The sequence below is a fragment of the Doryrhamphus excisus genome, chromosome 5 (genome assembly GCF_030265055.1).
Source record: "Doryrhamphus excisus isolate RoL2022-K1 chromosome 5, RoL_Dexc_1.0, whole genome shotgun sequence".
NCBI classification, from domain to species: domain Eukaryota; kingdom Metazoa; phylum Chordata; class Actinopteri; order Syngnathiformes; family Syngnathidae; genus Doryrhamphus; species Doryrhamphus excisus.
Genome location: NC_080470.1, coordinates 19,878,331 through 19,891,834, shown reverse-complemented (window position 1 = coordinate 19,891,834; position 13,504 = coordinate 19,878,331). Strand labels below are relative to the sequence as shown.

The following is a 13,504-nucleotide window of genomic DNA, read 5'->3' as shown; positions in this document are numbered from 1 at the left end:
TTAAAATGTATCAAAGATAAGTTAAAAATGTGAATGGCATGATATCAAAAATGTTTTTTTGAGGAATACCTGGAATATGAAATGATAACAATTTTTCATTACAAAGATATTTCAAGAAAACAACCTGACCGGGTCATTTTTGACCCACTTATGGAAGGTTGGGGTAGTAACACAAAAACTAAAATTTCTTAAAATGTATAAAAGATAAGTTAAAAATGTGAATAGCATTATATCAAAAATATGTTTTTTTGAGGAATAACTGGAATATGAAATGATTTAAAAAATTTCATGACGAAGACATTTCAAGAAAACAACCTGACCGGGTCATTTTTGATCCACTTATGCATCTAAGGGTTAAATAGCTGTGGTGCAAGAAAGGTCATCATGGCATCAAAATGTAAACAATGGGCACGCCCATAAAAAAACACCTGCTTTGACACTTAAACATCCAATTCGGGTGTTGCGCTTACAAATGCGCAGTTAGACATCTTGTCATAGCATCTACATGCTGGAAAATGTTGAGCGATTTGACTTGTGAGACAGCGCCCTCTGCTGGAATTCTAGCTGCAGCACTTATTTTTGGCTTATTCTGGAACGGATTAATTGGATTCACATGATTTCTTATGGGAAAAAACGATTCAGTTAGCGTCTGTTTCGGTTCCAGTCTGAGCTAATGACGCCGACCTGTACTTCCTGTTTAAGTGAACAAAAGCCCCAATCACATGATTTCCAATTAAAGTAGAGACTAGATGTGCGCATACTGTATATATGGCGCCCCGATTGCCCGAGCGTGACGAGGCGGGGATCGACTCCACTTGGCTCCCAAGCGTAAGGTGATACCAATGTATGATCTCCACCACACCGCCATGCATTTTTAAAGGCTGCCTGTAAACACACAACAGTCAAGCAGGTTACGTTACCGCTGGTAACTCAGCGCCTTAAACTTGCATGATTTAGATGGTGCATCCATGTCAACCCACACACGCCGTTGTTCAATTCTGCAAAGTCATTGTCGTCCGCGGCCCGAGTCTATTTCCATTTGCATTCTGTTCATCCCCCGCCACGTCGCCGGACGTCTCATGCGGCGCCAACGTGTGTGTGTGTGTGTGTGTTTGCAAACACCTCTCCTTTAATTCATGTGTGAACTATTTTTAATGTTGTCAGTCTGCCAGTCCTCTCCGTTTCTACCCCGCTAACCAAAATATCTCATCCTCTTCCCACCCCCGTTTCTTCTTCTTCTTCTTCTACTTACGGCAGGCTGCTTTGCAGGTAAGCCATGTTTGCTCACCTTTCCCTACCTTTGCACGTGACTTTCGTTTCCTCACAAGAACAGACATTATTTTGTGTTAGGCAGTTGTCTCCCAGGCAGCCATCCCAGCCGCCATGTTGGAGGTCATAGCATTCATTTTCTATCTTGTGAGCATGAAGCCAACCGGTTGTAAGAACTTATACAGTCGTCCCTCAATTACAGCGATTAATTAGTTCCAGACCCAACTATGATAAGGGAATATAACTATGATATTTGGTTCAATGTTAATACATGGAATATTGTTGTAGTTGGAGTGTAGAAAAGCTGGGGGGGGGGGGCTTTTAACGTGATGAGAGCCCCGCAGACATGAAATAACACGCCTGCATTTACACCACATTGTGCAACTCCTGCTGTAAGGACTCGGCTAACCACCTAGCTAGCAATGTATTGCGCTAACCAGGTATTTTTGCTCTAAACATCAAAACGTCTCAATGTTTTGTCATTACTGCCACTTAGTGACCGGAATACTACACATCACTTGTATTTCAATATGTTGAATAGAGCATAGAGCTCATTTATTAATTAATTTCTGAAAAAATGCAATATATCGTGGTAGTGATAATTGATCCTCAATGTTAGTATTAGTATTACCTGCTAATAGTAATACTAATATTGAGGTTTGTGACAAGGAGGTGAAGACGCATGTGCAGGCAGGATGGAACGTTTTTTAAGAAAAGTGTCAGGCGTGATGTGCGATAGAAGACTTTCAGCTAAAACGAAAGGAAATTTTTTCAGATTAAAATGAACAAAGCATTATTAGAGCCCTGTAGACATGACAAAACACGACTATAGTCACATTTATACTCTTTTTATTTACAACATATTGCACAACTGCGGGGTCTTGAGACCCATGCTAACTCGCAAACTAGAGAGCTAGCGACCTAAACGGTAGCCTTCAAGTTATTTCCTTTAAACTTAAATAGCCAAAAACTTACCACTTCCACACGGATAGGGGGGATAACTATTAACAGTTATTTAACCTTTAACATGAACATTAATCAAACGTAATAATTTTTTCTGGGTACATGATACCATACAGCATCCATATCAAACTTGCGCGGGCCGCACCAACATTAAACTTTCATATCAAGGCTGGGGCCTCAAACTAGTGTCCTGCGGGCCACATTTGGCCCCCGGGCCGCGTGTTTGAGACCCCTGGTTTAGAGACAGTGCCACCGAGGAAAAGACAGGAAGCAGAACTGGAGGTAGCGGAGATGAGGATGCCGTGGTTCTCCAGACTGAGATGGTCTGGACATGTCCAAGGGAGAGATAGTGAATATATTGGTAGAAGGATGCTGCCAGGTAGGAGGCGTAGAGGAAGACAGGGTTGGATGGAGGGGATTGGTTTGCTGTGGCGACCCCTGATGGGAAAAGCCAAAGAAAAAGAACAATACTATTAGTATTGACATTTCAACTTTTTGTTGCTAGCTACCAATGGCTCCAGCGTGCGCCCTTTGGAAATGCCTGGTCCGTGCTCGTCGGTCCTCTAGAGCCGGGTACCACATTCGGTGGTGGCTGGGGTGGTTGGTCGTCTGCTGACGCCCGCTCATGCTATCAGTGAGAAGGTCGGCTTGAGTTGGAAAAGTCATTGAAACACCCAGGGTTCTTGGTTTCTGATCCTATCCATCCTGGTCACTCCCAATGAGAACCTCGGCATCCTCAACTCTGCTACCATCATTCCCACTGTGTGTTGCTCACTCAGGCTGAGTGTGTGTGGCCGCTAAACCTGAACGCGGCATAAATGTTTCATGGCGGCGCCGTTTCGCTTCAGTACGGGATCTCCCACGGCCACATGAGCATCAGGCACACAAAGGTGACCTTCAGAGCAAGAGGCCTCGGTAGGAGGAGCGGAGGTTTTATCAGGAGATGTGCATGCCGCTAAGAGTGCCAATCAAAAGCTTCTTGACTTGATGCCGAGTCGTGCAAGATTGCTCGAGACGTTTGTTTGAAATGAAGATTTTCAGTCGTTTCCGCTTTGTTTGGTACCTGGTGAGTGACTCAGCGGTTTTGCATCTCTGTCCGTACTACATCACTTAGCTCCTCTTTTCTCTGCAAACCCTCATTAGAAGCTCAGTTCTTTCTTTTTCTTCTTTTTCTGTTGCTGTGTGACACATAGGACGTGACGGAGCTCCACGCTCTGCCAGACTACCGAAACTTTTGCGCTTGGAGGTCGTCCTCCGTACGTAGTGTTCGCCACGTTGGTTTGTGTTTGGTAACCCGGCCTTTCGCCGTCTCTCCTCTGCCGCACTAACCAAGACTGCACTGCACACTCCGTGACTTCCAACCGTCATTTGGTTACGCAGCGGCCATTTCTTTGTATGCTTCACTGCATGTCGTTTTGGGGTTTCCATGCACACGTTACGTTTGGAGTGTTTTCCCTGCTCATTCAGCTTAATCGGAGCTTAAGCTGGAGGTGACTTTTTGTTGCCTTTTGTGTAAGAAACCCAAGTTATTCTTGTGTTGTCATACTAGATGGTCTAGATGACGCTCCTGCTTGTGTTACTTTCACCGAACCAACAGAATCACTCACTATAAACGTAGAGAAGTCATAATCATGCACATATCCACTTATTTTGGTTTATCTCTAAAGCAGAATTTGTCCGGTTTACTGATTTTACTGCCTTACTAAATGCTTGCAATGCACATAATAAATGATGACTTCCTTAAAGGGATTGTCAAAAACATTATAGATGAAGTATTGGAATGTGCACTTCCAAAGTCTACAGGACTGACTTATTACTTCCATTATTTTTCATGGAGTTTGTGTACAGTCTGTCCTGGCCTGGTGTTCCTATACTTTTGTCTACCAAGTGTTGATGACCATAGCCGTAACTGCGGTCACTTCCTGGAGGATACAAACTAGGCATCGACCAATGTGTTTTTTTTCCATCACCCTTAGCCGATGGCCGATTTTGCTTGAGCCGATATTTGTGTCCGATACTGTTTTTGCTTCCTCAATTTATATGAAAAAAATGACAATGATAACAAATATTCCAGGTCTCAAGTTTTAGCAAATATTTATTGAAATGTAAACACTGAACATAGTAGGATTCGGCTTTCTTAAACACACATTTAAACTTTAAAAGGAATAAATATTCAACCATATGCAAGTTTTCTCTAGCATCAATGTGATGACTGCTGCTCCGCAGGGTTGCCCGGCGGATACACATAGCTGCCCGGCGGATGCCTGTCTGTAAATCATGCGGCGGAAAAATATATCGGCGGATACCGATTCAAATAAAGAATGTAGATATCGGGCCGATATATCAGCCGCCCGATGTATTGGTCGATCCTTAATACAAACCCCATGTCACTTGAAGCGGGGGGGGCAGTGTAACAGTATCTCAGGCATGGTGGAAGTCAAACGGGCTCAGTGGCAGTCCCCGTGACAACGCATCACAATGCCTTACAGTTGCAGACGACACTCATTCAAAATGCCGGATTTCAGCCGCCGTTCTTCCTTTTATTACCAAGCATGCAAGTTTCATGTACGTGCTTCAGAGTAGAGCTGCACGCTCCTGGAAAAAAGTCAATCACACATACTTTTATTCCTCATTTTCAAGAGTGGATTGTTAGAAAATCGAGTTATTTTCCTCGAGCGGAGTACAGTAAATATTAGGTTTGAGGAAAAATGGAGCCATGTTAAGCATCATTAAGATAAGATAAGATATGCCTTTATTCGTCCCTCAGTGGAGAAATTTGCATTGCACAGCAGCAAGAGTACAGAATCAGTTCAGCAGTACAAAATACACAATATAGAAAAATAAACAATATAAAGTATTAACAAAATTTTTTCCCAGAGTTATATACAATCTTATAGTTATACAGTTATATACAATGTTATATACAATTAAGCATCTGTTGTATAGTTTTATCCACAAAGTAGTGGCGGCCAGGCATCAATAAGCAAGGTTCCAGGGGCTCAATTAAGCGTTTAAACTCGACTTTCGTCCCCGCCGACAGGGGCGGGGTCATCTCTTCCTGTGTAACACGGCCGCCAATGTGCGACAAGTTTGCTTGTATTGAACTTGTCCAGTTCCGTGCCACCACAGGAAACATCCCCTGACCCCTCTGTCTTTTTCGGACGACATCACTCCTACTCCGTGCAAAAAAAATTGTCATCAGTGAGGAACCGCATCTCATGTTAGTGTGAATCAGGATTTTTTTGTGTGTGCAACCCAACTTGTTGTCGTGTCATTCCAAGACAAATCAAGGCATGTCGTTTTTACTTCAGACACCATTGGGGATACTTGAGATTTTTGTGCTTGTTTGCTAGTTTTTGTTGTGTGTGTGTGTGTGTGTGTGTGTGTTTGACAACGCCAAGGCTGTCAGAAAGCAATTAGTTACCCATGTTCCTTTGCTTTTTGCCTCCGCCGTAGGACTTCTCCAACGACGACACCAAGTTGGAGTACAATGTGGACGCAGACAACGGCATCGCCATGGAGGGTTATCTTTTTAAGAGGGCCAGCAATGCTTTCAAGACATGGAACAGGTAGGACAAGATCTCTTCAACAGCAGAAGCAATGACACATTTGCTTCTGACCTGCAGAGTGGCTATTTAAGCCATTCCTGCTATTTGCGGGAATTGTTATTCCAGACATAGTGGCTAACTAGCTAAACAGGCTAAGCATTCATTCATTCATTTTCTGCCGCTTTTCCTCACGAGGGTCGCGAGCCTTGGGGCGAGAGGCGGGGTCCACCCTGGACTGGTGGCCAGCCAATCACAGGACACCTATAGACAAACAACCATTCACACTCACATTCATACCTATGGACAATTTGGAGTCACCAATTAACCTAGCATGTTTTTGGAATGTGGGAGGAAACCGGAGTACCCGGAGAAAACCCACGCATGCACGGGGAGAACATGCAAACTCCACACAGAGATAGCCGAGGGTGGAATTGAACCCTGGTCTCCTAGCTGTGAGGTCTGCGCACTAAACACTCGACCACCGTGCATTTTAAAATGATAATGAAAGATGACTGATAGGACAGATGGAATCAACAGTCACGGTGTAGCCTTTGGCGTTGTTGTCTACGTGAGCAAAAGAGTGCATGTACGTGTTTTCCCACAATCTGAATATGGCGGGGTCATGAATGCTCAATAACGAATACGCACCCTAATGAGTTATAACTCTTCGTTTGTCTCCCAGAGTGAACGCCAAGACGTGAAATTGAAATCTAAGCTTTCTTTGCAGACGGTGGTTCTCCATCCAAAACAATCAGCTTGTTTACCAGAAGAAATTCAAGGTATGTCGAGCGACTCCAAACCTCAATTAGACACGCATGCCTTTGGCATAGGGGATAACGGGGTCTTTCAGACTCATTTTTTTTCCTAATATATATACACACAAAGGTGCAAATAATATTTTTCAAAGCAGTTTGACTGAGTTTTCAAGTGCTCACCTTTTAAAATTTTAATGAAATGATGACTGTTTCATGCACCGGTGTTTGATACTGGTTTTCATCTGCTTGTCTGCTCCGCCCAGGACAACCCGACAGTGGTGGTGGAAGACCTGAGGCTGTGCACGGTCAAACACTGCGAGGACTTGGAGCGACGCTTCTGTTTCGAGGTGGTGTCACCTACCAAGTGGGTACACGCTGCCGCACGCAACAATGCAACAAAACTGACCGTGCCATGACAAGGATATATATTTTGGCCTGGCACTGCACTGTGAAAGACGCTGAGCAGGCGGCGGTGGCGTAAAGCTGTTTTGTCCCAACAGGAGCTGCGTGATGCAAGCGGACTCTGAGAAGCTGCGACAGGCGTGGATCAAAGCGGTCCAGAACAGCATCGCCACCGCCTTCCGCGACAAGGGAGAAGACGGCGAGGTAAAAACAAACATGAAGAGGCTGACTGGGCGGATGGAAAAAGTCTCTACTGTATGAATATCGCTCAGTAGCACCTAATATGATATCAAATGCGGCCTATATTGCTTTGTCCAAAGCATTTCATGAATGAATAATATCATAATAATATAATTTTATAATAATAATATATATAATATCATATAATAATATTAAATAACAATAATATAATATTTAATAATAATCAAATATTATTTATTTATTTAAATTTATTTTCATTAATGTTTTATTTTATTAATTTTCATTTATTTTATTTTTTATTTTTTGTCCCATATCGAAGTAGGAGGTGACATGAGCGGCCTATATTTAAAAACAAAAAAATTAGAACGCATTACAGTCAAAACGCTACTCAAAGTATTACTCAATTGTGTTTCTGGACCAGAAGCTGGACAGGAAGTCTTCCACATCAACAGGGAGCCTGGACTCCGGCGGGGAGCCCAAGGAGAGGTCCTTGAAAGGGGAGAGCGCCCTGCAGAAGGTCCTCGCCATCCCGGGCAACGCCTGTTGCTGCGACTGCGGCCAGCCAGATCCTCGCTGGGCCAGCATCAATTTGGGCATCACGCTTTGCATCCAATGCTCTGGAATTCACAGGTAGAAATATTGGCCTCCAAAATATGACCGACACCAAAAGAAAGAAAACCCACCCATTGCGTTCATTCCATTTTCCAACCCTGAATTGCTAATTGTTTACAAATAATGACACAGCGTAGCATTAGCATGCAGCGCACATGACTGGGTCTACTCTCCATGAACACCGATGGGCAATGAAGTTGATTTTCAAGTCCAAAGCTTGTTGAGTTGTAACAAAATGTAACATTTGTTATCTTTTCTTGACCTCCAGGAGTCTGGGAGTTCATTTCTCAAAGGTCCGCTCCTTGACTTTGGATTCATGGGAGCCAGAACTGCTTAAGGTGGGAGCTGATGTCCATAAAGGCTTACACGGGGCCCTTTTTAGGAAACTCCTCAAAGCTAACATCACTGGTGTCTAAAGCCTGGTCTGGCGCCCGTTTGCAGCATGTTGCTCATTTTTATCCCAAAATAATGTTCTGATGTAGGCCGCGTTCCAAGAGAAATATGAAATATTACGTAGAACGCTATCGTACTAACAGCAAACACAAAGCTGAGATGTATGCCCTTTTTTAGCATGTCTTCAACTACTTTAAACTAATTTTCAGGATAAACAGTAGAAAATGAATGAATGAATTGTGCGACTTATACTCCGGAGCGACTTGTAGTCCGGACTATGGAATTACGGAAGGCATAAAAAAACAGAACCAAAATTAACATTGTTAAGACAAAAAATACCATAAATGTTGATATATTAAAGACAAAAATATGTATTATTTTTGTAATATGTATTAAGTATTAGTATTAATATCGTAATATGAGAAACAAACAAATCAAATGACTTCTTTTAGGGGAATTTTTGGTTAGAAAAAAGTTATAAAATTATGAAAATAGTCATAATATGAGAATAAAGTCATAATACTACAGGAAAATAAATGATCATATTTATAACAATTGACAAAAAGTAGCACAAATAAGTAAGTTCAGGCTAATACCGTATTTTCCGGACTATAAGTGGCACTTTTTTTCATAGGTTGGCTGTTCCTGCGACTTGTACTCCAGAGCGACTTATAAATGAAAAAAGTGTTTATGTTCCATAAACACCGGACACCTTTTGTGTTCATGTTTATTTTTTGTGTAGCTGAATAAGCATTGTGTTAGCATATGTTAGCATGTTCTCTATTCTTTTATTGTTAGACTTGCCTTCCAAGAGGACGTAATGTCTGTTTTGGTCAAGTAGTTTGGAAAATTAATTACCCTCAAAAAATGCCACTTATACTCCATTGCGACTTATGTATGTTTTTTTTTTCTATGTAATTATGCATTTTTGGCCTTGTGTGACTTATACTCTGGAGCGACTTGTAGTCCGGACTATGGAATTCCGGAATGCATAAGAAAACAGAACAAAAATTGTAGCATACAATTTTGAGGTTACCAAAAAAAAAACACACTAACTGAGGCCATACCATAAATGTTGCTATATTAAAGACAAAAATATGTATTTTTTTAATCGTAATATAAGAAACAAACAAATCAAATAATGACTTCTTTTAGAGGAATTTTCGGTTAGAAAAAAGTTATGAAAATTATAAAAATAGTCATAATATGAGAATAAAGTCATAATGCTACAGGAAAATAAATGATCATATTTATAAAAATGTACAAAAAGTAGCATGAATAAGTAAGTTCAGGCCGTATTTTCCGGACTATAAGTGGCACTTTTTTTCATAGGTTGGCTGTTCCCGCGACTTATACTCTAGAGCGACTTATAAATGAAAAAAGTGTTTATGTTCCATCTTAGTTCAGTATCTCATAACATTTGATAAATTATGATAAATGAAGTGTGCTATAACACCAAATGAATTAAAAAGAGTCTCTTATTGGTCTCCTAGTCTGAATCGCCATCCTGAAATCAACGTTTTCACTCTCCTGTCAATTACTGAGCTGCCACCTTCTCATGTTTCCAACCCATCCTTTGCAGCTGATGTGCGAACTTGGAAATGGCGTCCTGAACCAGATCTACGAGGCCAGACGAGAGGAGCTGGGAGCGAGGAAACCACAGCCAGGAGACCCAAGGTACACAAACACAAACAAAGAGACACAAACAAGGATTTGGGGCATCATCATAATTGGCCAAGACTCGGCGCTAGCGTGTGGCCATACGGAGCTGTAACTACAGTGTGTGTTTTTTTGTTCACTTCCTGCTTTCCATAATACAGTTTAAGGTTTTTTGTGTTCGTTTTTTTTTGGTACGTACCAAAGTACAAGGTGATATGACCATACAAGACTCTGCGTCCTTGTATTTAGCAAACATCATTATGGGTACCATAGGTACCATATCACCTCGTACTTCAGTATGTGACAAAAAAATAAAATAAAAAAATATGCGTGCATGAATGAATAATTTTTTATTTTATTAAAAAATATTCATGAATGAATAATTTTTATTGTATTTATTTTATTTAAATAAATTAATAAAATAGAAAAATATGAATATTTTTTTATTTTATTAATTAATTATAATATTAAATAATATTGTTATATAATATTAAATAATAATATCATATTTAATAATTAATACTAATTAAATATTATTTGTTTATTTAAATTTATTTTCATTTCATGAATGAATAATGTTTTATTTTATTAATTTATTTTATTTTTTTTATTATTTTTTTTTGTCTTGTACCGAAGTCAGAGGTGGTATGAGCATCCAATGCCATAATGGGTACCATAGTAAGTGTCAATATAGTGATATATATAGCACATCATGACTGGTTCAAGACTCTTCATCCTTGTATGTAGCAAACATCAACTGCTTGTATTGTTTCTTGAATTGGCTCATCGTTGTGCATTGTTTGATTCCCTTACTCAATCCATACTGAAATGCTATGGCTAGCATAACGTAGTCCTAGCATAGAAGTGTTTCAAATGTACTTCTTCCCTGTGATCATATTTCTCCTCTCTTGTAGAGAAGTATTGGATGACGTTTTTAGCTAATTGCTTATTTTTAACCTTATGCATTATTTTAGCTGTTTGAAGATGAACTATATCAGCAAGTTGAAGTATTTGTCATTTTACAAATAAGGAGTTAGTATTATGAATTATCCTTACTGGCCTTTTTTGCAGTACATTTAGCGAGTGAAGATTGCTTTTATAGTTATTAGCCCATATTTCCACACAATAAGTAAGATATGGTAGAACCAGAGAGCAATAAAGAGTGTGGAGTGATTTCTGATTGAGAACATGTCCTTCATCAACTATGCGTTGTGTTTGTGTTCTCCAGACATGAAGTCGAGGCCTACATAAAAGCCAAGTACGTGGACCGCAGGTTTGTGCGCCGGCCCTCTGACGAGGAGCTTCGGACCAAGGTGGTGTCCCTCAGCAAGCAGGAGAAGAGGCTGAGCAGCAGCTCTGAGCATCTGCCCCCGCGCCCACCGCCGCCCACGCCCAAGCTACGACCTGGTTCCAACACGTCCGGACAGTCAGGTGAGGGGAACCTTTGGGGGTCTACACTTGCAGTGGCGGTAGAAGAAGCTCTTCAGCAAGGTTTCTGGGTGTGGGAGGTGACTACAGAAGCGTGACATGCAGTGCATCTAAAGAGACTCATCCCCCCCCTCCAACCTCCCCATAGCAGCCTTTCCTATCCTTGTGCTCTTAATGTGCTTTTTGCACTGCAGTAGCAAACCTTCTGCCTCTCGTAGTCCCGTCTCCTCCAGTGTCGAGCGAGCTGCTACTCTTAACTATTTATGCTTTCACTCTCTCTCATTTCTCTGTTCTTTGTCACACTTTGTCCCCCCCACCCCTCAACCTTCCCCGCTGGACTAACGCCTGCTCCCCCTCCGCCGCCTCCCTCAAAACGCAACTCCCACCCGACCATGCCACTCAATCAAATACCCCCGTGCCGCCCAATCCCCCTCCAAAACCCCGCCGTCCCTCGCCCAGCTGCTGCCAGCGGCTCTGAGGCCCGCCGGGACTCCCTCTTCTGTCCTGACGAGCTTGACTCGCTCTTCTCCTACTTTGACAACTCCTCCAAGCTCAGGAGCAGTAAGTATTCAAACATTCATGTTTGGCCTGCTTCTCCATCCTCCTCCTTTTTGTCCGTCCGCTCTTCCCCCGAGTTCCAGACTCTCCACCTAACAACCCCTCATCCTTCGGCCTGCCCCCGCCTCATCTAAGACCCCACTCATGGAAGATCTCTTACCCCAAAGAGATCTTTATGTTGTCTTTTTTCTGGGTTAGGGTTGCGGTTCCTGGGTTTTTATTCATGTGCGTCGTGATGGTGGGGATATGTCATCGATGTCTGTGCCTCACTTTTATGGAATCAATTAGTCGCTAGATTTGATATAGTAGCATCTAATAAAAGACAATAATAATAACAATGTCTTAGTTTGGCCCTTTGAACTTATTTGCTGCCCACTTTTTGTTGAAAAGCCGACACCGGCTGTCCATTTTTGACTTTTTTGTCGACGCAGCATTAGAAAAAAACTCACTGCTAATTAGTCAGGCTCGTTGTTGTTGTTGTTGTTGTTGTTGTTAAATTAGCTATCAGCTTGCTTACTAGAGTTACTAGTGTGTTGACGGAAGAAACCATCCCGTCATTTGGTCCAATAGTATGCAGCTACCAGCTGCTGAATGCCAGTATGAGCACTTTAATAGAGAGTGGTCACATGACATGATTTGTGGGGTGGGGGGTAGAGTGCTGCAGCTACGTATCCAGCAGAGGGCGCCGTGATGTTGTTTAACTGCACTGTTGTTTTTCCTCCTTTCCTTGTCTTGTGGCACATAACCCTACTCATGGTGGGGATCTACTCTGGTAGATCATGACATGGTGGGGATCTACTCTACTCTACTCTACTGCATTCATCCAAAGGCTGGAGGTCTCTGACGTTTGTAGTTTTTTTTTAACAATGCTCCGTTTGATCCCAGCTTCTGCTCTTTTTGAGAGATGCAAACTGAACTCCCACAGTAAGATTGAAGCTCCTGCCGCAGTGATGGCTAAAACAATAGCAATGATGATCAGACAGGAAGACGTCCCACGGTCTTTTTACACACTTTGTGTTCCACATGACCTTTTTCCTATTTTCCCCACAGTCAAAAGTGCGGATAGCGGCATCCAGCACAGTGCTGATGGCAGCAGGGAGATGCTGGCCACCACTCCCTCTAACAGTAGTTTAGCAGATGCAGGTAAAAACAAACACGACCAATATAACCATGAATGGAAAACCAGTTTGGTCCACTGACTTATTCCTTTATTGTTCAGATGCCGCTGAGGCTCCGCCCATGCCGATGCCGTCCACGCTGCCCCCGCCGTCCCCTTGCAAGGAGGTGGTGTTCTACGAGCCCAAGGAGTACAGCTCAGGTCTGCAGCTCTACTGGGCTTCCTGCGCCCGCAGTCTTCCCGACATGGCCGAGGCGCTGGCCCACGGCGCTGAGGTCAACTGGGTCAACACGGAAGACGACAAAAGAACGCCGCTCATTATGGCCGTGCGGGGGGTAAGCGGGTTTCCGCAGATTTGTGACAGCTCGTTCAGTGGACGGTACCTGCGTGTGTGAAGTTGCGCTCGTGTGAAATTTCAGGGTTCTCTGGTCACCTGCGAGTTCCTACTCCAAAATGCGGCGAATGTAAACCAGCAGGATGCTCAAGGTCGAGGACCCCTGCACCACGCCACCATGCTGGGTCACACGGGGTCGGTCTACCATCTCGTAACGTGCAGAATGAACTTTGCCTCACAAGAAGTCTAACTATTGTGTCTCTTT

At 42.6% G+C, this 13,504-nt stretch overlaps 1 protein-coding gene across 2 annotated transcripts in view; it reads left to right on the top strand.

Annotated features, from left to right (window-relative positions):
* LOC131129180 (arf-GAP with coiled-coil, ANK repeat and PH domain-containing protein 2-like) overlaps nucleotides 1-13,504 on the top strand; it is a 54,560-nt gene that overhangs the window by 29,702 nt on the left and 11,354 nt on the right. The window contains exons 10-21 of one of the 2 annotated variants that reach the window (XM_058072415.1): nucleotides 5,689-5,801; nucleotides 6,508-6,559; nucleotides 6,799-6,899; nucleotides 7,036-7,141; nucleotides 7,560-7,768; nucleotides 8,019-8,088; nucleotides 9,726-9,820; nucleotides 11,031-11,233; nucleotides 11,690-11,791; nucleotides 12,839-12,931; nucleotides 13,008-13,240; nucleotides 13,325-13,434. In XM_058072415.1, the coding sequence (XP_057928398.1) occupies nucleotides 5,689-5,801; nucleotides 6,508-6,559; nucleotides 6,799-6,899; nucleotides 7,036-7,141; nucleotides 7,560-7,768; nucleotides 8,019-8,088; nucleotides 9,726-9,820; nucleotides 11,031-11,233; nucleotides 11,690-11,791; nucleotides 12,839-12,931; nucleotides 13,008-13,240; nucleotides 13,325-13,434 (1,487 nt within the window). The remainder of the gene's footprint in view (nucleotides 1-5,688; nucleotides 5,802-6,507; nucleotides 6,560-6,798; nucleotides 6,900-7,035; nucleotides 7,142-7,559; nucleotides 7,769-8,018; nucleotides 8,089-9,725; nucleotides 9,821-11,030; nucleotides 11,234-11,689; nucleotides 11,792-12,838; nucleotides 12,932-13,007; nucleotides 13,241-13,324; nucleotides 13,435-13,504) is intronic. The other variant, XM_058072416.1, reaches the window with a different exon arrangement.